Raw genomic sequence first — 17662 nt, 5'->3', positions numbered from 1 at the left:
ATTAGTGGAGGAAAGACAAATGTAAGGAATTACTTTTATTTACTACTGCTTTTGGTAAGAAGATGGCCATAGGTACACACACATACACACAAAATCACACAATTTTTTTGCATGAGAGTCAACTGTGGGTGGCAAATAACCTAGGAACAAACTTAAATTCTAGTCCAGAGCAGAGTTAAAGGCTGGCCTCTGTTCAGATACACTATAGAACAGGTCAGAGTCCATTGCAGAAAGTAGCTCTTTATAACTGAATGATTTCCCACCTGCAGGTTCTGCCTGGCTCTTTTCAAGCAATATATCTGATAGAATAAAATTCCAGTTGGAAGAAAGGAGGAAAATGAAGGAAAGGTGGGAGGGAGAGTGGGAGGGAGGAACTGACTTCTAGTAAATTCACAAATCCCTTAGAGCTTATTAAAAGGAGATTTGACTTACTGCCTTTAAAAGATCACAATCTACGGATAAATTTTGAGTCAGAAGGCCTGTGAGACCAAATGGAGATAAGGGGACTTTGGGGGAGAGAAAGAGATAAGAACGTTATTTTGACAAAAAGGATATCCTTGTTTTAATCCAGTAGTTTTTCAATTCAAATATTAGCTGAGAATCCAATGGGTTTGTCATCCCTTTAAGATTTATTCATTACATGAAGCACATTGTTCTGCACACAATGGGAAATTCAAAACTGAATCTACTCCTCCTAACTGGGTAACTCCAGGCTGGAGGCAAGGTTTGCACCTAAGCAACTCCAGTGTGAGGCAGCCAGGGAGACACTGGTCACAGCGGTGTGTCTAGATGCTTGGCATCACAGAAGGCAAAAGACCTGTTAGTTCAGGGTCAAGGTGGTTATGACCAAACCTGAAAGTGGAGTGAGGAGAACTGAGAGAACAAGAGTTCCAGGCAGAAGTCACGGCCTGAATACAGGCCAAGTGCATGGAAACACAGGCTTTGAACAAAGACCCCAAAGTAGTTATATTTGCCAGGAACATATTAATAGGCCACATGAAAAGGAGAAATGTAAAAAAGGCTTGGTTTGGATGAAAGTAAGAAAGACTTTAAATGACAACAGTCTGAGCCAAAGGCAGAACTAATAGGGCCGTGGAGGGCTCTAAGCGAGGAAGGTAGGGATCGTGGTCTTGCTTCCAGACTCTTGACCAGGCAGGATGGATGAGAAGGAAAGGCAGAAAGAGATGCAGGAGGCAGGAAGGCACCTGCAAGAATCCAGTGTGGGGAGCTGACTGCTAGTTCTTTGTGAGCAAGTGCTGAGTCTTGAGGGACCCAGGTGGCTCAGTGGTAAAGAATTAACCTGCCAGTGCAGGAGATGGGTTTGATAGCTGAGTCGGGAAAATTCCCTGGAGGAGAAAATGGCAACCCACTCCAGTATTCTTGCCTGGGAAATCCCATGGACAGAGGAGCCTGGTTGGGCTACAGTTCATGGGGTCCCAAAGAATCAAACACGACTGCATGACTGGGCACACATGCTGAGTCTTAAGCACTGAAACCAGCTGGATAGGAGGCTTATTCAAAACCCCAGGAAACAGGGAAGTAGAGTGGTCAACAGGAGACTGAACCGAGGGGAGGGAGAAGGGTGAAAAGTCAGAAGGTGAATGAGGCAAGCACAGAAGAGGCCACAGAATGGAAGTTGCCCAGGAATTGATGGAGCAGCCTGGAAACATGGAGGCCTGGCAGTGCTAGAGACTGTTGGGAAAGCAGAAGAGGTTACAGAGTGACCCCAGCAGCACTCACCAGTCTGGAGCAAATTAAAAAGCAAATTGGAACTGGCTTAAATAAAAGATACTCCCATCACTGCCACTTCCAATAGTGCCTTGGTCGTGGGGTCTGCAGATGGCAGAGCAAGCAGGTATGTCAATCTGTGCTCCATCAATATGAATTTTCAATGGCATCATGTTGACAGCCAGCAGCTGACACATCACCATCCTCTGCTGAAGCATCTCTGAAGCCCTGGGAAGGCTTTTCCTAAAGCCAAGGCAAGGACAGGACCACCTCCTTGCCTGTAGAAAGTGGGGGACTTTAAAAAATAAAGAAAGAAAAATAAAACACACTCTCACGTACATCATCTCACTTTATTCTCATCTTAGTTGAGAGCCACAAGGCAGGTATTATTATCCTCATTGTAATCCAGAGAAACTGAGGTCTGGACAAATCAGGAGATTTGTCTAAGACCATGGAGCTACATATCTATGCATCATCAACTCAATGGACATGAGTTTGAGCAAACTCTAGGAGACAGTGAAGGACAGGGAAGTCTAGTGTGGTGCAGTCCATGGGGCCGCAAAGAACTGGATACCACTTAGCGACTGAACAACAACAAGTGTAGTTATATAGTGGCGGAGCTTGATGACCTACGTAAGCCACTGCAGCCTGAGACGGCAAGCTGCCCAGAACACCAGGCATTTGCTGGCCATGTAGACATTCCCTCCCAGCTCCTTCAGAACCATGATCAGCCTGGGGAGAGGTTGGAAGTGGGGTACACCAGCAGACAAGTAGGGCTGGCCTCAAAGAGAATGTGGAAAATGGCATGGTGAACTGTCTTTCCCTCCTTCATTCCTCCCCTCCATCCCTTTCTTCCACAAGTACCTGCCAAGGATCACGTGCCCACTCACCCCTCCAAAGGTCCCTATCCCCAAACACCCCACTGCCTTTCCTCCTTATCCTGCTCACCGTCTCCCACACTGTCTTCCCAACTGAAACATACCACCATTCACTTCTCAGCCTCTTGAGAGCCACAGGAGGGAGGAAATTCAAGTGGACATTACGACACCTGAGCTGGTCTTAAAGTGTGAGTAGCAGGTAATATCTGGACACAAGCAAAGGCTTAGAGATACCTCAGGGCGTGGAATGCTCTGCTAACAGGAGTTCCATAGAGCTTGGGGCCAGTGATGGCGTAGGGGTACAGAGGAGCTACTGAAGATGAGGAGAGAGCAGGCCCTCGGAGATCACCTAAGGAATGCCTCTCACTCCACAGACCCTAGAAAGCCATCAGAGAACTCTAGGCAAAGGAGTGGTAAATAATTTCAGCACTTGGAAGGACAACTCTAGTAACTGCATGGAAAAAAGAGGATCATAGAGGGTGTTGCACAGAGAAGGCAATGGCACCCCATTCCAGTACTCTTGCCTGGAAAATCCCATGGACGGAGGAGCCTGGTAGGCTGCAGTCCATGGGGTCGCTGGGAGTCGGACACGACTGAGCGACTTCACTTTCACTTTTCACTTTTATGCATTGGAGAAGGAAATGGCAACCCACTTCAGTGTTCTTGCCTGGAGAATCCCAGGGACGGGAGAGCCAGGTGGGCTGCCATCTATGGGATCGCACAGAGTCGGACACAACTGAAGTGACTTAGCAGCAGCAGCAGCAGAGGGTGTTGCAAATATTTCAAGAAGAGTAGACGAGAACCTGGGCCATGAGGGATTAGTAGAAAAGGTGGCACAGAGCCCTTATTAAGTAATTGTATCAAAGCAGTCAATCCTAAAGAAACTGAAGCTCCAATAATTTGGCCACCTCATGTGAAGAGCCAACTTATTGGAAAAGACCCTGATGCTGGGAAAGATTGAAGGCAGGAGGTGAAGGGGATGACAGAGGATGAGATGGTTGGATGGCATCACCAATTCAATGGACAAGAGTTTGATCAAACTCCAGGGAATGGTGAAGGACAGGGAAGCCTGGTGTGCTGCAGTCCATGGGGTCACAACGAGTTGAACCTGACTGAGCAACTGAACAACAACAATCAAAGCAGAAAATATGCCTTCCAGGTGCAGGTGGGGGTCCAGGGGGCCTTGCGGGTCCTGCTCAACCTTCATCCCCACACAAGCTCTCCCCTTTTAAGGTGTACAGTCATGCCCATTGAGTCGTCTTCAGAATGAAGGCCACTCAGGATCCCCGAACTCTCTGGGCATTCAAGGTCAGCCCAACAAATAGTACCTGATGTGTGTCTCTAATCACAAAAAGACATCTGGGATTTCCCAAACAAGCCCTGTGTTTTACCACCTCGGCACACTATCTCCATTCCTTCTGCCTAGAACACCTTTTCTTTACATTTCCACTTACAGGAATCCTACCAACCTTTCTGGTCCCAGAGTCACCCTCATCAAAAACCTTTCTCAATCCCCCAATCCAAATGAATTTCCCTGCAGAGCACAAGGCTTTGTCCACAACAGTGTTAATTATGTGTCTGCTACGTTGAATGCTTACCTTCTCCTTTGTGATCCACCTGTCCCACTGAAATACCCCTGGGCTGTGTTTCATTCTTCTTTTCCTGCTAATATGCCAACTGACCAATCTAACACAGTGATGGATCCATGCTGATGTCAATGACCCCCCACCTGTATGTCTGTCAGGAATAAACTAGGTGGGCAGGCATATCCGTGAGTGTCTCCCCATAAATGAGAGTGTGAAACCAAAGTCCAGGCCCTACAAATGGACCAGAACTAGGTCACTTGAGGGATGCTCTCTCAGTATCCTCACTCAGGTCCTCACCTCCTGAGCCATAGCATAAAGCCTCATCATTTTAGAGCTCCAGTCTTCCACCTCAGCACAGGTGGGCACAGTTCCTTCTCTTAGGGGCTTACTAACTTGTATAAGAGTTAAGATCCACACAAAGAGAAGGGCCTTTCCCTTCTCAGGGAGCTGGCAGTTCTACATGAGTGGTTTGTAACCTGTACTACATAAGGCAACATGATGAAGAGCTCACTTCAAGCTCGGATGGTCATGGATGATTTTACAAGGGCTGTGGGCATCCATCCCACCTTGGACAAGTGCTAAAGGCTGTGTTTGGTCAGAAAGGAAGAAGTGGAAGACCCACCCAGTTGAGGTCAGGATAATAAGGCAAAAGTCAGAACAGAGAACAGATCACTTTGGCTGGAACAGCCAATCTCTGAGGAAAACTGAGGGATAAGGCTGGAAAGATAGGTCAAGACCAGCTCGGGGTGGGTCTCAGATACCCAGTAATGGGGATCCATTGACATTCCCTGGGTAAGAGCACCTGGTGAGGCATCTTTTTTAAGGTATTTTAATAGGCTAGTTGTATAGAAGGTATATTGGCTTGAAAAAGATCTGATATCTTGAACAAACTTAAGATGTTTGTTACAGTAGGATACTATAAGATAATGGAAATAAAGTAGACTAGAAGAGGTGAAATAAAAATAGGAACACTTCAAAATAAAACATCTGCTAAAGGTTTGTGTTCCTTGTGCACCAGGTATCTACTACCACTGGCACCATTTTCCCCGAAGGACCAGAGAGAGACAAACTCACAACTACACAAAGTCCTCTGCCAGGAAGTGCCCAAAGCCCCACTATGATTTTGTTGGTGGAAAACCAGGCAGTGGGTAAGAAACCTGGCTCGCTCTGGTCATTTTTCATTCAGGGACTAGCCAAAGTCATCTTCTTATCTTCAGCCAATGTATTTTATTCAATGCAAAAGTCACTAAATTAATTTTTTAACATAATACGAGTAGAAACTGTCAATTTTAGAAGCACAGATGCCAATTTCCCTGCACAGGAGAGAACATGAATCCTATTAGTTAAAAATAGCAGTTGTACTCACTTTCCCCCACATGCTAATTTTAATAAACTTACTCTGAAATTAGCCTGCCACTAGGAAGATAGCTGCTCATCAAAGATGTTCCCAGGAAGCACTAAGCTTGCCTTGCAGGAGTTCAAGCACTCCCAGGAAACTCAGAACAATGCAGAGTTCTAAATGGAACACATCGGCTTCTCACCAGACCCGGTCACCTCCTACCTCTCTGTCACACCCAGCACCACCACTCTCCAGCCACACCTTGAGGGTCATCTTGGACTTGTTCTATTGCATCTTCCCAATCGACTTGGCTATGAAATCCTGTATGTATCTTCCTTTAAAAATCTGTCTCATAGACATCCCTTTTTCTCTAATCCTCACTGATGCTGTATCCTCTGATCACTTTATTTATTCAAATATCTAAGCAGTCACATATACTACATTCATTGAGTATCTACAAAGGGCAAGGTCTAGTGGCAGGTGCTAAGGTCACAATAACATATGGTCCCTACCCTCAATGAGTTCAAGATTTTTTGGGTCCAGTGGAAAGAGAGGCAAGTCAAAGGTTGGTTAAAGAACCATATGATAAATGGTATGACTTAGGGGCAATAGCCCCACTCCAGTACTCTTGCCTGGAAAATCCCATGGATGGAGGAGCCTGGTAGGCTGCAGTCCATGGGGTCGCTAAGAGTTGGACACGACTGAGCGACTTCACTTTCACTTTTCACTTTCATGCATTGGAGAAGGAAATGGCAACCCACTCCAGTGTTCTTGCCTGGAGAATCCCAGGGACAGGGGAGCCTGGTGGGCTGCCGTCTATGGGGTCGCACAGAGTCGGACACGACTGAAGCGACTTAGCAGCAGCAGCAGCAGGGGCAATAGAGGTAATTGGGAATATTGATGGTGACAGAAAAGACTAGATTGCTGGTAGCTCATCTCCACTTATCTTCCCCTGATTTTGAGGACAGCTACCAAATTTGTCTTTATATCCTTACTGCCTGGCACAGTGCCTTGTGAATGACAAAGGCTCAGAGCTTGTTGAGTTCAGTGGAAACAAATCTTCCCCAAGTATTTTCATCAGCTTACACTCTAGCTAAAAAAGCTTTCAGTGACTATTGCCAACTACATCAGAGCACACCCTTCTGTCTTGCTTTTGAAGTTGTTTGCCATCTGGTCTACTCTGGCCATCCAACCTCCATTTCTGCTATACCTCAATGCACTGCTGCTGCTGCTAAGTCGCTTCAGTTGTGTCCAACTCTGTGCGACCCCATAGACGGCAGCCCACCAGGCTCCCCCGTCCCTGGGATTCTCCAGGCAAGAACACTGGAGTGGGTTGCCATTTCCTTCTCCAGTGCATGACAGTGAAAAGTGAAAGTGAAGTCGCTCAACTGTGTCCGACTTTCAGCGACCCCATGGACTGCAGCCCACCAGGCTCCTCTGTCCATGGGATTTTCCGGGCAAGAGTACCAGAGTGGGGTGCCATTGCCTTCTCCGACCTCAATGCACTAGTTTTAGCCTTTAGCTGGAGCATTCCCTCAAAGGTCGACCACCAGTTCGGTGCTCAGGGCTGCTTCCTGTCACCTTCGCCCACACCCTCTTCACTCAAAGGTGAGGGACCCAGTTCCAATTCTCTTTTAAGACGTTTCCCTCTTCTTCAAGCCTCACCAACTGCCTGTATATATATCTAAGATCAATTGTTCATTATTGTGCACTGCTTCTTTGTTTAATAATATCAGTATGAACGATGCTTTGAAATATTAAATGATACTCTATCCACCTTGCCTCAAATTCCTGTAACTCCTCCGCCTTTTCTCCCCACATATCCATCTCCCTCTTAAAAGCCAGACAGTCTGCATTCATGTGCCAAGGAAGAGATCACTCAGCAGAACACTGGAAGCAAAGCAACTGATTTTCAACTTAGAAAGCCTGATCCTTAAGACACCAGAGCACAGAAGAGTCTCTCCAGTTTCTCCCTCCCCCATGGTCCTCCAAAAGACTAGAAAAGATCTCCAGTTGAGAAAAGGCAGACAGAGTACAAGGGAGGAGAGAGCCTGGATATCAGTAGGTGTCTAAGAATGAACACTAATCACCCTGGTGTGGGGAGAAGAGAGTAAGAACAGCAGGCCTGAGGTGCGTATGTGGGGGCATAACTAGTTGTGACAGAAACATGTAAGTGGGGAATTAGTCAATCTCTCTATAGCAATAGCTGTCTTGAATATCCATTCCCCCTCCCTTTGAAAGATTTAGGTTTATTGAGGTATAAGTTCAGTTCAGTTCAGTCGCTCAGTCATGTCCGACTCCCCGAGACCCCATGAATCACAGCACGCCAGGCCTCCCTGTCCATCATCAACTCCTGGAGTTCACTCAGACTCATGTCCATCGAGTCAGTGATGCCATCCAGCCATCTCACCCTCTGTTGTCCCCTTCTCCTCCTGCCCCCAATCCCTCCCAGCATCAGAGTCTTTACCAATAAGTCAACTCTTCGCATGAGGTGGCCAAAGTACTGGAGTTTCAGCTTTAGCACCATTCCTTCCAAAGAAATCCCAGGGCTGATCTCCTTCAGAATGGACTGAATCTGGTCCACTGGATGGCTGGATCCAATGGTTGGATCTCCTTGCAGTCCAAGGGACTCTCAAGAGTCTTCTCCAACACCACAGTTCAAAAGCATCAATTCTTCGGTGCTCAGCTTTCTTCACAGTCCAACTCTCACATCCATACATGACCACAGTAAAAACCATAGCCTTGACTAGACGGACCTTTGTTGGCAAAGTAATCTCTCTGCTTTTCAATATGCTATCTAGGTTGGTCATAACTTTCCTTCCAAAGAGTAAGCGTCTTTTAATTTCATGGCTGCAGTCACCATCTGCAGTGATTTTGGAGCCCAGAAAAATAAAGTCTGACACTGTTTCCCCATCTATTTCCCATGAAGTGATGGGACCAGATGCCATGATCTTCATTTTCTGAATGTTGAGCTTTAAGCCAACTTTTTCACTCTCCATTTTCACTTTCATCAAGAGGCTTTTTAGTTCCTCTTCACTTTCTGCCATAAGGGTGGTGTCATCTGCATATCTGAGGTTATTGATATTTCTCCCAGCAATCTTGATTCCAGCTTGTGCTTCTTCCAGTCCAGTGTTTCTCATGATGTACTCTGCATAGAAGTTAAATAAGCTTACATAGAGGAGAAAAATCATTCTTTTGAGGCATACAGATCTATGGATTTTATCAAACTTATATAGTCATCCAGTCATCAATATAACCAATGCATAGACTATGTTCATCACTTCAAAAAGCTGCCTCATGTTCCTTTGCAGTCAGTCTGCTCACCCACTCCAGGCTCTGGCAACCACTGATTGGCTTTTTTGTCCTTTTAGTTATGCCTTTTCAAGAACTTCATCTTAGTGGAATATTACAGCCAGGGCATTTGAGTCTCTGGCTTCTTTTACTTGCCATGTTTTTGTATGCATCAGTAGTCTAGTCCATCTTAATACTAAACAGGATTCTATGACACAGATGTAGCAATTTATCCACTCACTAGTTTTGAACATTGTTGTGTTTTCAGTTATTAGTAATTATAATAAAATTGAAATAAACATTCGCACATAGGATTTTGTGTGCGCATGTGTCTTCATTTCTCTTGGATCAACATCTAGGAGCAGAATTTCTGGGTTGTTGGGTTAGGTGTTGATTTGACTTTACAAGAACTTACAAAACTGTTTCCAAAAGTGGCTGTACCATTTTATACTTCTCTAGCAATGCAGGAGACTTTCCGTCACTCTGCCTCCTTGTCAGCACTTGGTTTCTCCATTTTTTGTTTGTGAGTCTGCTTTTCATTCAAATAGATGTATTGTAGCATCTTGCGTGTGTGTGTGCTCAGTCACTCAGTTGTGTCCAACTATTTTGCAACCCACACGATCTGTAGCCCACGAGGCTCCTATGTCCATGGTATTATTCAGGCAAGAATACTGGAGTGACTTGCCATTTCCTCCTCCAGGGGATCTTCCCCACCCAGGGGTCGAACCCGTGTTTCCTGTGGCTCCTACATTGGCAGGAGGATTCTCTACCACTGAGCCACATAGGAAGACCCTTGTGGTATCTTACTGTGGCTTCAATTTACATCTTTCTGATGACTGATAATGCTGAGTATCCATTCATATGCTTATTTGCTATTTGAATCTCTTCTTCAGTGAAGTGTCTATTAAACTCTTTTGCCCATTTTAAAAATCAGGTTGTTTTCTTATTATTGCATTATAAGAGTTCTTTATATATTCTGGATATAAGATATGTGTTATGCACATTAATTTCTCTCAGTCAGTTTGTCTTTTCATTTTCTTAACAGTCTTTCAAAGAGTAGACTTTTTTAAATTGTGATAAAGCCCATTTTATCCTTTTTTTTCTTTTATAGTTTGTGTTTTCTGAGTTTTTAATAGAACCCTCCCAAATTTAAGTTGGGTACATCCAGCTTAAGATGACATTTCCTAGCCTCCCTTGCAGCTAGATGTAGCCATGTGATGATTCTCAGACCAATGGGGTACGAGAAGTGGTCCCTAATTAAAGAAAAGTAAGCAGAGCATCCCTAATTAAAGAAAAGCCCTTTGCCCTGAGCTTCCCCTTTCTCTCTCTCTCTCTTTCCCCTACTTATGGACTGGGACAAATCATGGCAACCATCCAGCTTTAACTATACAGTTGAAGATCACCCCCTCAAAAAATAGTAGAGAAACAAGATGGAAGAAACCCAGGTTTTTAAATGACACGTGGCGCAGGGCTGTCCTCCTGGACTGGACTACAGACTGTAACACAAAAAAGACCTAAATATCACTGGGGAGTAGGTATCTTTTTCAAGTGGTTTAGATTTTACCCTAACAAATACACTCTTCTTTCTTAGGAAGTAAAAATAATCCCCATTTCCCTGGACCCAGCTTGGTGTGGTGTGGTATGTCTATGCAGAAAATTGCACCATAGTTTCTCAAAGTTTTCCTCAGTTCAGGAGTGATTCAGGGACAGCAGAAATGATCAAAGCTACCCACCTTGGGCAAGAGAGCAAAGTCCCCCTCTTCACTCACCTAGGGTATCATGGGTGTGGTACAGACACCAAAGGGCCAGAAGAGCGAACAAGGGAGGATACAACAGTGATCAGCAATGACCAGTGACCAGATACTAGACTGAAATAAGGACAGTATGGCTAAACAAAAATAGTCTAGACCAGATGTGTGCCCCTCCACACCATCCACTCCTGCCCATGGGGTGATATGCTAGTAAACACCACTTATTTACATTGGCTAAATACTACTAACTCCCTCTAGAACTCCAATACAAGTTCAGGAAGAGGCGTGACTCCAATCTAGATTATGTTTCCACTCTCCTTACAATGGGAGTTTGTAATCAAAATTAAAATGTTATAACAAAAAAATAAGAAGTTTTTGTTTTATGAACATCTAAGTTGGTGTCCTGAGGTCCACCCTCACGATATTGATATTTGCTGAACACTTACTGTTTGACAAAGAGAGCAAAGCACTAACAAGTGTGATTTCATTGGAGCCTCACAATAAGAGCACCTATATGGCATGTACTTTACGATCCTGTTTAAGGATGAGAAAAATGAGACTTGGAGGAGTTGCAGAATGTGGTGATTCTATCAACATCCATTCCCCTTCTTCTGGCAAACAGTCCCACTGCCCCAGTCCACTCACAATCCATGTGGCCTGGGCAGGGCCCCATATACAACTGCAGACCCCAGATAGATCATTACACCCCTGAGCAACTTCTCCCAGGGCAGGTGAGAGATATAAGTGGGTTCAAAGGGAGTGATTCCTGAGTTTTTATGGGACCTCTGGCATGAGAGTTTCTGTCTCTCCCTCTGTACTTTAAGGGTGGGAGGGTGATACCAGGCAACAAGCAGACCCAAAGATGGACAGAAAGCATCCATTTGAGTGGTCTGAGGGCTGAATCCAGCTGCACCCCATGCCACACCATCTTGGAATGATTATTCATGTCAGCTGTATTAGTTTGCTAATTAGTTTGCTAGAGGATATTAACACAACGGAGAAGGCAATGGCACCCCACTCAGGTACTCTTGCCTGGAAAATCCCATGGTCGGAGGAGCCTGGTGGGCTGCAGTCCATGGGGTCGCTGAAGGTCGGACACAACTGAGCGACTTCACTTTCACTTTTCACTGTCATGCACTGGAGAAGGAAATGGCAACCCACTCCAGTGTTCTTGCCTGGAGAATCCCAGGGATGGGGGAGCCTGATGGGCTGCCGTCCATAGCGTCGCACAGAGTTGGACACAACAGAAGCAACTTAGCAGCAGCAGCTGTTAACAAACTGCATAAACTGGGTGGCCCGGAACGGCATAAACTAATTTCTGATAGTCCTGGAGGTCAGAAGACTAAAATCAAGGTGTAGGAAGCACCAGGCTCCCCAGTAAGACTCTAGAGGAAGACCCTTCCTTGCCTCTCCCTAGCTTTGGGTGGCTGCCAGCATTCTTTGGCATTTCTTGGCTTATAGCAGCATAACTCCAACCTTTGCCTCTGTCATCACACAGCTTTCCTTCCTCTGTCTTCACATCATCTTCTCTTTGCACATCTATGCACTCCAATTTCCTTCTTCTTACAAAGACACTTGTCATTGGATTAGGAGTCCACTCAAATGACTTCATCTTAACTTGATTACATCTGCAAAGATCTTATTTCCAAAATAGGTCACATTCACAGGGATTGGGGGAAGGGAATAGGATTTGAACATAACTTTTGGGGACACTATTCAACCCACAATATTAGTCAATAAATTCCTTCTGAGCTAAACTTCCTTGGGTTGGATTTTTGACCATTTGCACCAAGAAAGAAGTAGAGTCATGACGTAGGTCCAGATCTCAGTTCACAAACAAGACCCAAAGTCACACCCTTAATCACAGGCTCAGACTGTAAGCCTCTTCTACTTCTCTACCCCAAATGTCAGTGGCTCAACTTTGGGTAGAGGCCCAGGGTTAACAGGGCTTCCCAGGTGGCTCAGTGGTAAAGAATCCGCCTGCCGATGCAGGAGATGCAGGTTCGATCTGTGGGTTGGGAAGATACCCTGGAGGAGGAAATGGCAACCCACTCCAGTATTCTTGCCTGTGACATCCCATGGACAGAGAAGCCTGGAGGGCTACAGTCCATAGGGTTGCAAAGAGTCAGACAGGACTGAGTGACTGAGCACACACACCCAGTCACTGAATATATAACATGCTCAAGGAATACAGGATTGATTGCTATCTAATTAATTAACCAAAATTCAAACAGCAAAATTGAATTGGGCATGGTTTATCGTAGAGCAGCCGGCTGACAGATGACCAGGAGTTTTATCTTAGAAATAAAGTTGTGGATTGTCTGCACGACTGCATTTCAAGATGTCCTCTTGATATGAAAGCTCACCTCAGGTGGTGATGAGAACATGGTTTCCCCCTCCCCAGACATTTAATTTCCAGAATAGAACAGCAGCCACGCTTCTTTCACATGCATGGCCGTGTTTACTTCAGGGCCTGAGAGAAGGCTGTAATTTCAGCTTGTTATACTGAAAATATGAAAATAAAACTGATCTCTATAGGGTTATTTAAATGAAAACTGCTTTCTAGAGGCAAACTGAGGAAGCAAACTGATTGAAAGAGAGCACAGAGCCCTGGGCAGGAAGGGCGATGGGGTGTGGAGGTAAGAGGTAGGGCCAGGGATATCTGATGAAATAGGTGGGCACCTGTCAAAAGCCCATTTGATCTGGGTCACATGTCTGGTGATGTCTTCCCCAGTTCCTCCCACTGGCTTCCAAAGTCACTTTCAAAACCACTAGACCCTGACCACTGTAGCTGTTGTTTAGTCACTAAGTCATGTCTGACTCTTTGCGACCCTATGGACTGTAGCTGGCCAGGCTCCTCTGTCCATGGGATTTCCCAGGCAAAAATACTAGAGTGGGTTGCCATGCCCTCCTCCAGGGGATCTTCCTGACCAAGGGATTGAACCCCTGTCTCCTGCATTGACAGGAGGATTCTTTATCACTGAATCACCAGGGAAGTCCCACAAACTGACCATACTCTTCTTTGAATCCAACCTGTGTGAGTCCCAGACGATGTTTCTACACCAGACCCAGTGTACACCCATGGGCAGGAAATGGTCAGGGAAACACCTGGGGAGCCCTGTTTGTGAGAAAAGCAGATTTGGGGGCTATAGCCCTGGCACTTTCATGCAGTAAGGTAATTAGTTTCCCGTGGTTGCCATAATAGATCACTGCAAGTTGGGTGGCTTCTCACACAGAAATGTATCTCTCACGATTGTGGACGCCAGAGGTCCAAAATCAAGGTGTTGGCAGAACTGGTTCCTTCTGGAGACTCTGAAGGACAACCTACTCCAAGCCTCCTCCAGCTCCTGGTGGCTGCTGGCAGTCTTGGCATGCCTGGGCTGTCACTGCCCAGCTCCCCATTCTACCTCTATCTTCACAAGGGCTTCCTCTCTGTGTGTCTCTGCTTCCCCACAGCCTTCTGCCTTGCAGCTCTGTGACTCGAATCTAAGAGCACCAGTCCTTAGATTTAGGGCCCATTCCTAAGTCCAGGATGATCTCATCTTGAGATCCTTAGCTGATTTTATCTGCAAAGACCCTGTTTCCAAAAAGTTCTTGTGGCAGCTACTGGGACATTAAGACTTAGATATATCCATGGTGGAAAGAATACAATTCAATGCACTACACTGGATCTGAGGAGAGACCCAGAAACTTGCATTTTTCCCCCAAATTCCAGTGACTCTTTGTACTCTTTTTTCCCAAAATGCCTCTCATAATCTGTAGATCGTACTCTGAGCAATACTTATCCAATTGTTGAGGATTCAAAGATGAATAAGACACAGACCCCTCCCTTCGAGAACCTGCTGTCTAGGCCAAGATAAACACAGATGAACTGGTGATTAAGACACAAAGCATGGCCTAGTGATCCTGAGCTCTGGAATCAAACAGACCAAATTCTGCCCCCTTCAGATGTGAGGCTCTGAGCAAGTTCCTTAGCCTGTCTGAATCACGGTTTCTTTATCTGTAAAATAAGAACTAATTTCTACCTTATACATGGTGGATGGACTCAAGGAACAGATTTTGGCTATTATGAAGTTGGGAAGCTTTCTGCATTCATTTTCACACCCCACAGCCTCGAGCTGTGTGTCCTCCGTGTCCTTAGCTTTAATAAATGTCTGAAGGCAAGACGGCAAGTGCCCTGGAGATACACAGCTAGGACAGGCAGGAAAACTCTGGAAAGACCCCTTTCTGGATCTTGACTTATTCTGCAAGTATACTTTTGAGGACCTACTGTATATGGAGCTCAGTGTGTAGGCACCTGGAACAAAGCCAGATGAAACACATAGCCTAGTGGGGAGAGCAGAAGGCCGCACTACCACGTGGTCAGTGCAAGGTAGAGGCACCCTGATCCAGGTCAGCCATACCAGGAAGTACTTCCTTCTTTGGTCTCACATCATTCACATTCCACCTTTTAGGATTCCCTTAGTGTTTGTGGTGTGACACTCTTCCCACACTATACTGTATGCTTGAGGAGTTCTCTGAGGGCAGAAGGGGTTGTCTGTTTTCTCGGCCACTGCATTCCAATACAGAGCGATGTACCCGACTCCCAACAGTCATTCGACAAGCATTTGCTGGAGTAGTGAACATTCTGCTATTTCAGAGCTCAGCACTGGACTTCCAAGAAGAACCACCTCCAGCTTCCTCCACTACTGGGTCTGATTCTCCATGGGCCAAGAGAGAAGATCTCCAGAGTCTCTGTCCCCTGACAGAGGAGATGCAGATGGACTGCACGACAATGTATCATAATACTGGACAGCTATTACTTACAGACTGAGAGTGGACAAGCTAAACTTGGGTAGAAGCTATGACAGCCCATTCCTCTTCAGAAATACAATGTTTGGCACACTAGACATTAAATACTGCTAGTAGACTGAGCTGGAGGCCCAGGAAATGATTAAAGGAAAAAAACAGTACAAGTTTTCCCTTCCAATACTCAAGAAAGGAAGACAGCAAACGGTTACACCCCGACTGGTACACAGTAGGATTGAGAAAAAGAAGGCCCAAGCTGGCCTTGCCGGTGGGGATGGTCCTCAGGAGCGAAAGAAAGGAGAATTGCTGGGAGATCATCAGCATTGGGTACTGGGTACATGACTAACTGCCATCACAAATAATGGTAAGTCAGGAGAAGCAATTTACCTGTGAGACCTCAGCACCCCGCTCTCACCTGGAGAAGTCAGGCAGCCCACTCCCAGGCCCCAAAATTCTTAGAGTGGGTTGAAGGGGAACTCTCATAGGAGCGCAAAAGCCGACCCCAGGGGTGTTTATGACAAAATCTTTGCGGGGCAGGGGGTGCGGGATGCGGAGGCACCGGGCGCAGGGCATTCTCTGCTTCCACAGAGTGAGTTCTGCACCAGTGCTTCACTCCTTCGATAAACAGCCAGCCACCTTACTGGAGAAGGTAATGGCAACCCACTCCAGTACTCCTGCCTAGAGAATCCCATGGACGGAGGAGCCTGGTAGGCTGCAGTCCATGGGGTCGCACAGAGTCAGACACGACTGAAGCGACTTAGCAGCAGCAGCAGCAGCAGCAGCAGCAGCCACCTTACACAAAGGTGGCCCACGGTAAATATATGTCGACTGAACTGAACCTGAATGAATGAAGGCTATGGAGGACCCTATGGAATCTCCCCTCCCTCCCCCAAACCTCCGCCGTAGGTGATTCCGCCTGTCACACCACCCGGATTCACCCCCCTAGCACCACCTTTCCGCTTCGGCACTGGGCGTCCAATCGCTTGGCTCCAAAACAGCGGTAACCGAGAAGGCAGGTGGGGCTTGGCTCCCACTCCCGGATCCGCGCTGCTCTCTCCAATCCAGGGCCAAGCCCTGCCCAGAGGGAAGGGCCCTCCCCAAAGGCTGGCACCAGCTGTCATGGGAGAAAGTGGCGCCCGGGCAGACGGGAAAGCGCGGGAGGAACCGCGCACCTTGCAGGACGCGCGGGGGCAGCGAGCCGAGGCCAGGGAGTGCGCGTCTCCCGGCGAGTCCCCGCCCGGCTCGGCCACCCGGGGGGAGAGGGGCGTGGGCTCGGGGCTGGCGGCCGCTCGGCCTGGCCCATCCCGCCTGGCCGGCGCCTCGGCCTCACCTCGCTCACCAGCCCCTGCCAGTCGCTCTCGGTCCGGTCGCCGTTCATGGCCTTCTCTTCCCGGCCAGGGCCGGCCTCTCTAACGCCGCCCTCCTCCGCCGCTGCGGCCGCCGCCGTCGCCGCCCGGCCCCCGCGCGGCCCCGAGAGGGCCCGGCACCTCCGAGCCACCGCGCCGCCGCCTCCTGAGGCCGCCCGCGCTGTTGACTCAACGTCAGCCTCCGCGGGAGGAAGAGGAGGAGGAGCCGAGGCCGGTGCCCTGCCACCGCCACCGCCGAGCGGGCCGCGGAGAGGCCCGCGCAGCCCGGGATCCCGCGCTCTTGGTGGTCCGCGCCCCAGCCCGCGGGAAACTCCTGGCCACCGCTCTCCAGGCGGGAGGCGGCTCGGCTTCCCCCTACAAGAAGTAAATCCCCAAATCCAGCCGTTCCCTGACCACCATCACGGATCCCACCACTAGAATGTAAGCCCACTCGGGCAGGGGGTTGCCTCCTTCTCTGATAAACCTTGAGTACAGGGCCTGGCACATAGTAGGTGCCCTGCAAATATTTGTCGAACCTATGGATGATGAATTATGTGTTATTATATATTCAACGTCGTTTGTTAAGTTACTAATGTCTGTTTCTGTTTATTTCTTGAATTATCAGCTGTCGTGAATAAAACACGAATAAAAATATTGAAAATAAAATGGTAATGATTCTAAATAGAAGCTAAAGCTCTGAATATGGTGCTTGATGTGTGTCAAAAGAGATGTTGAAGACAGTGGCATCAAACTGAGACTATCTCTAAGTGGAAGGACTAAAAGGGAATTACAGAGAGCAGGGGAATCTTCATACATGTCTTGTCAGTATTATTGGAGGTGATTTTCCCCAGTCACCTAAAATCCTGACCTGAACCATGACCAGCAGTGAGCTTTCCATACTTTCAGAAGTGCTGCCAGTGGAAATGAGCATATAGGTTGAGAAGCTGTGAATCCA

General features: G+C 47.2%; 1 protein-coding gene across 8 annotated transcripts in view; it reads right to left on the bottom strand.

The window, feature by feature from the left end:
* CCDC149 (coiled-coil domain containing 149) overlaps window positions 1–16846 on the bottom strand; it is a 121113-nt gene extending 104267 nt beyond the window's left edge. For 4 of the 8 annotated variants that reach the window (XM_044946033.2, XM_044946034.2, XM_025290238.3 and 1 more), the window contains exon 1: window positions 16692–16846. In XM_044946033.2, the coding sequence (XP_044801968.1) occupies window positions 16692–16739 (48 nt within the window). In that variant the 5' untranslated portion in view covers window positions 16740–16846. Of the gene's footprint in view, window positions 1–5590; window positions 6164–16313; window positions 16434–16691 lie in introns of those variants that run through there. The other 4 variants (XM_044946031.2, XM_044946029.2, XM_044946035.2 and 1 more) reach the window with 3 other exon arrangements.
* Between the last annotated feature and the right edge of the window lie 816 nt (window positions 16847–17662).

Source organism: Bubalus bubalis, chromosome 7, assembly GCF_019923935.1.
Source record: "Bubalus bubalis isolate 160015118507 breed Murrah chromosome 7, NDDB_SH_1, whole genome shotgun sequence".
Classification (NCBI taxonomy): domain Eukaryota; kingdom Metazoa; phylum Chordata; class Mammalia; order Artiodactyla; family Bovidae; genus Bubalus; species Bubalus bubalis.
This window is presented reverse-complemented; position numbering and strand designations above follow the sequence as displayed.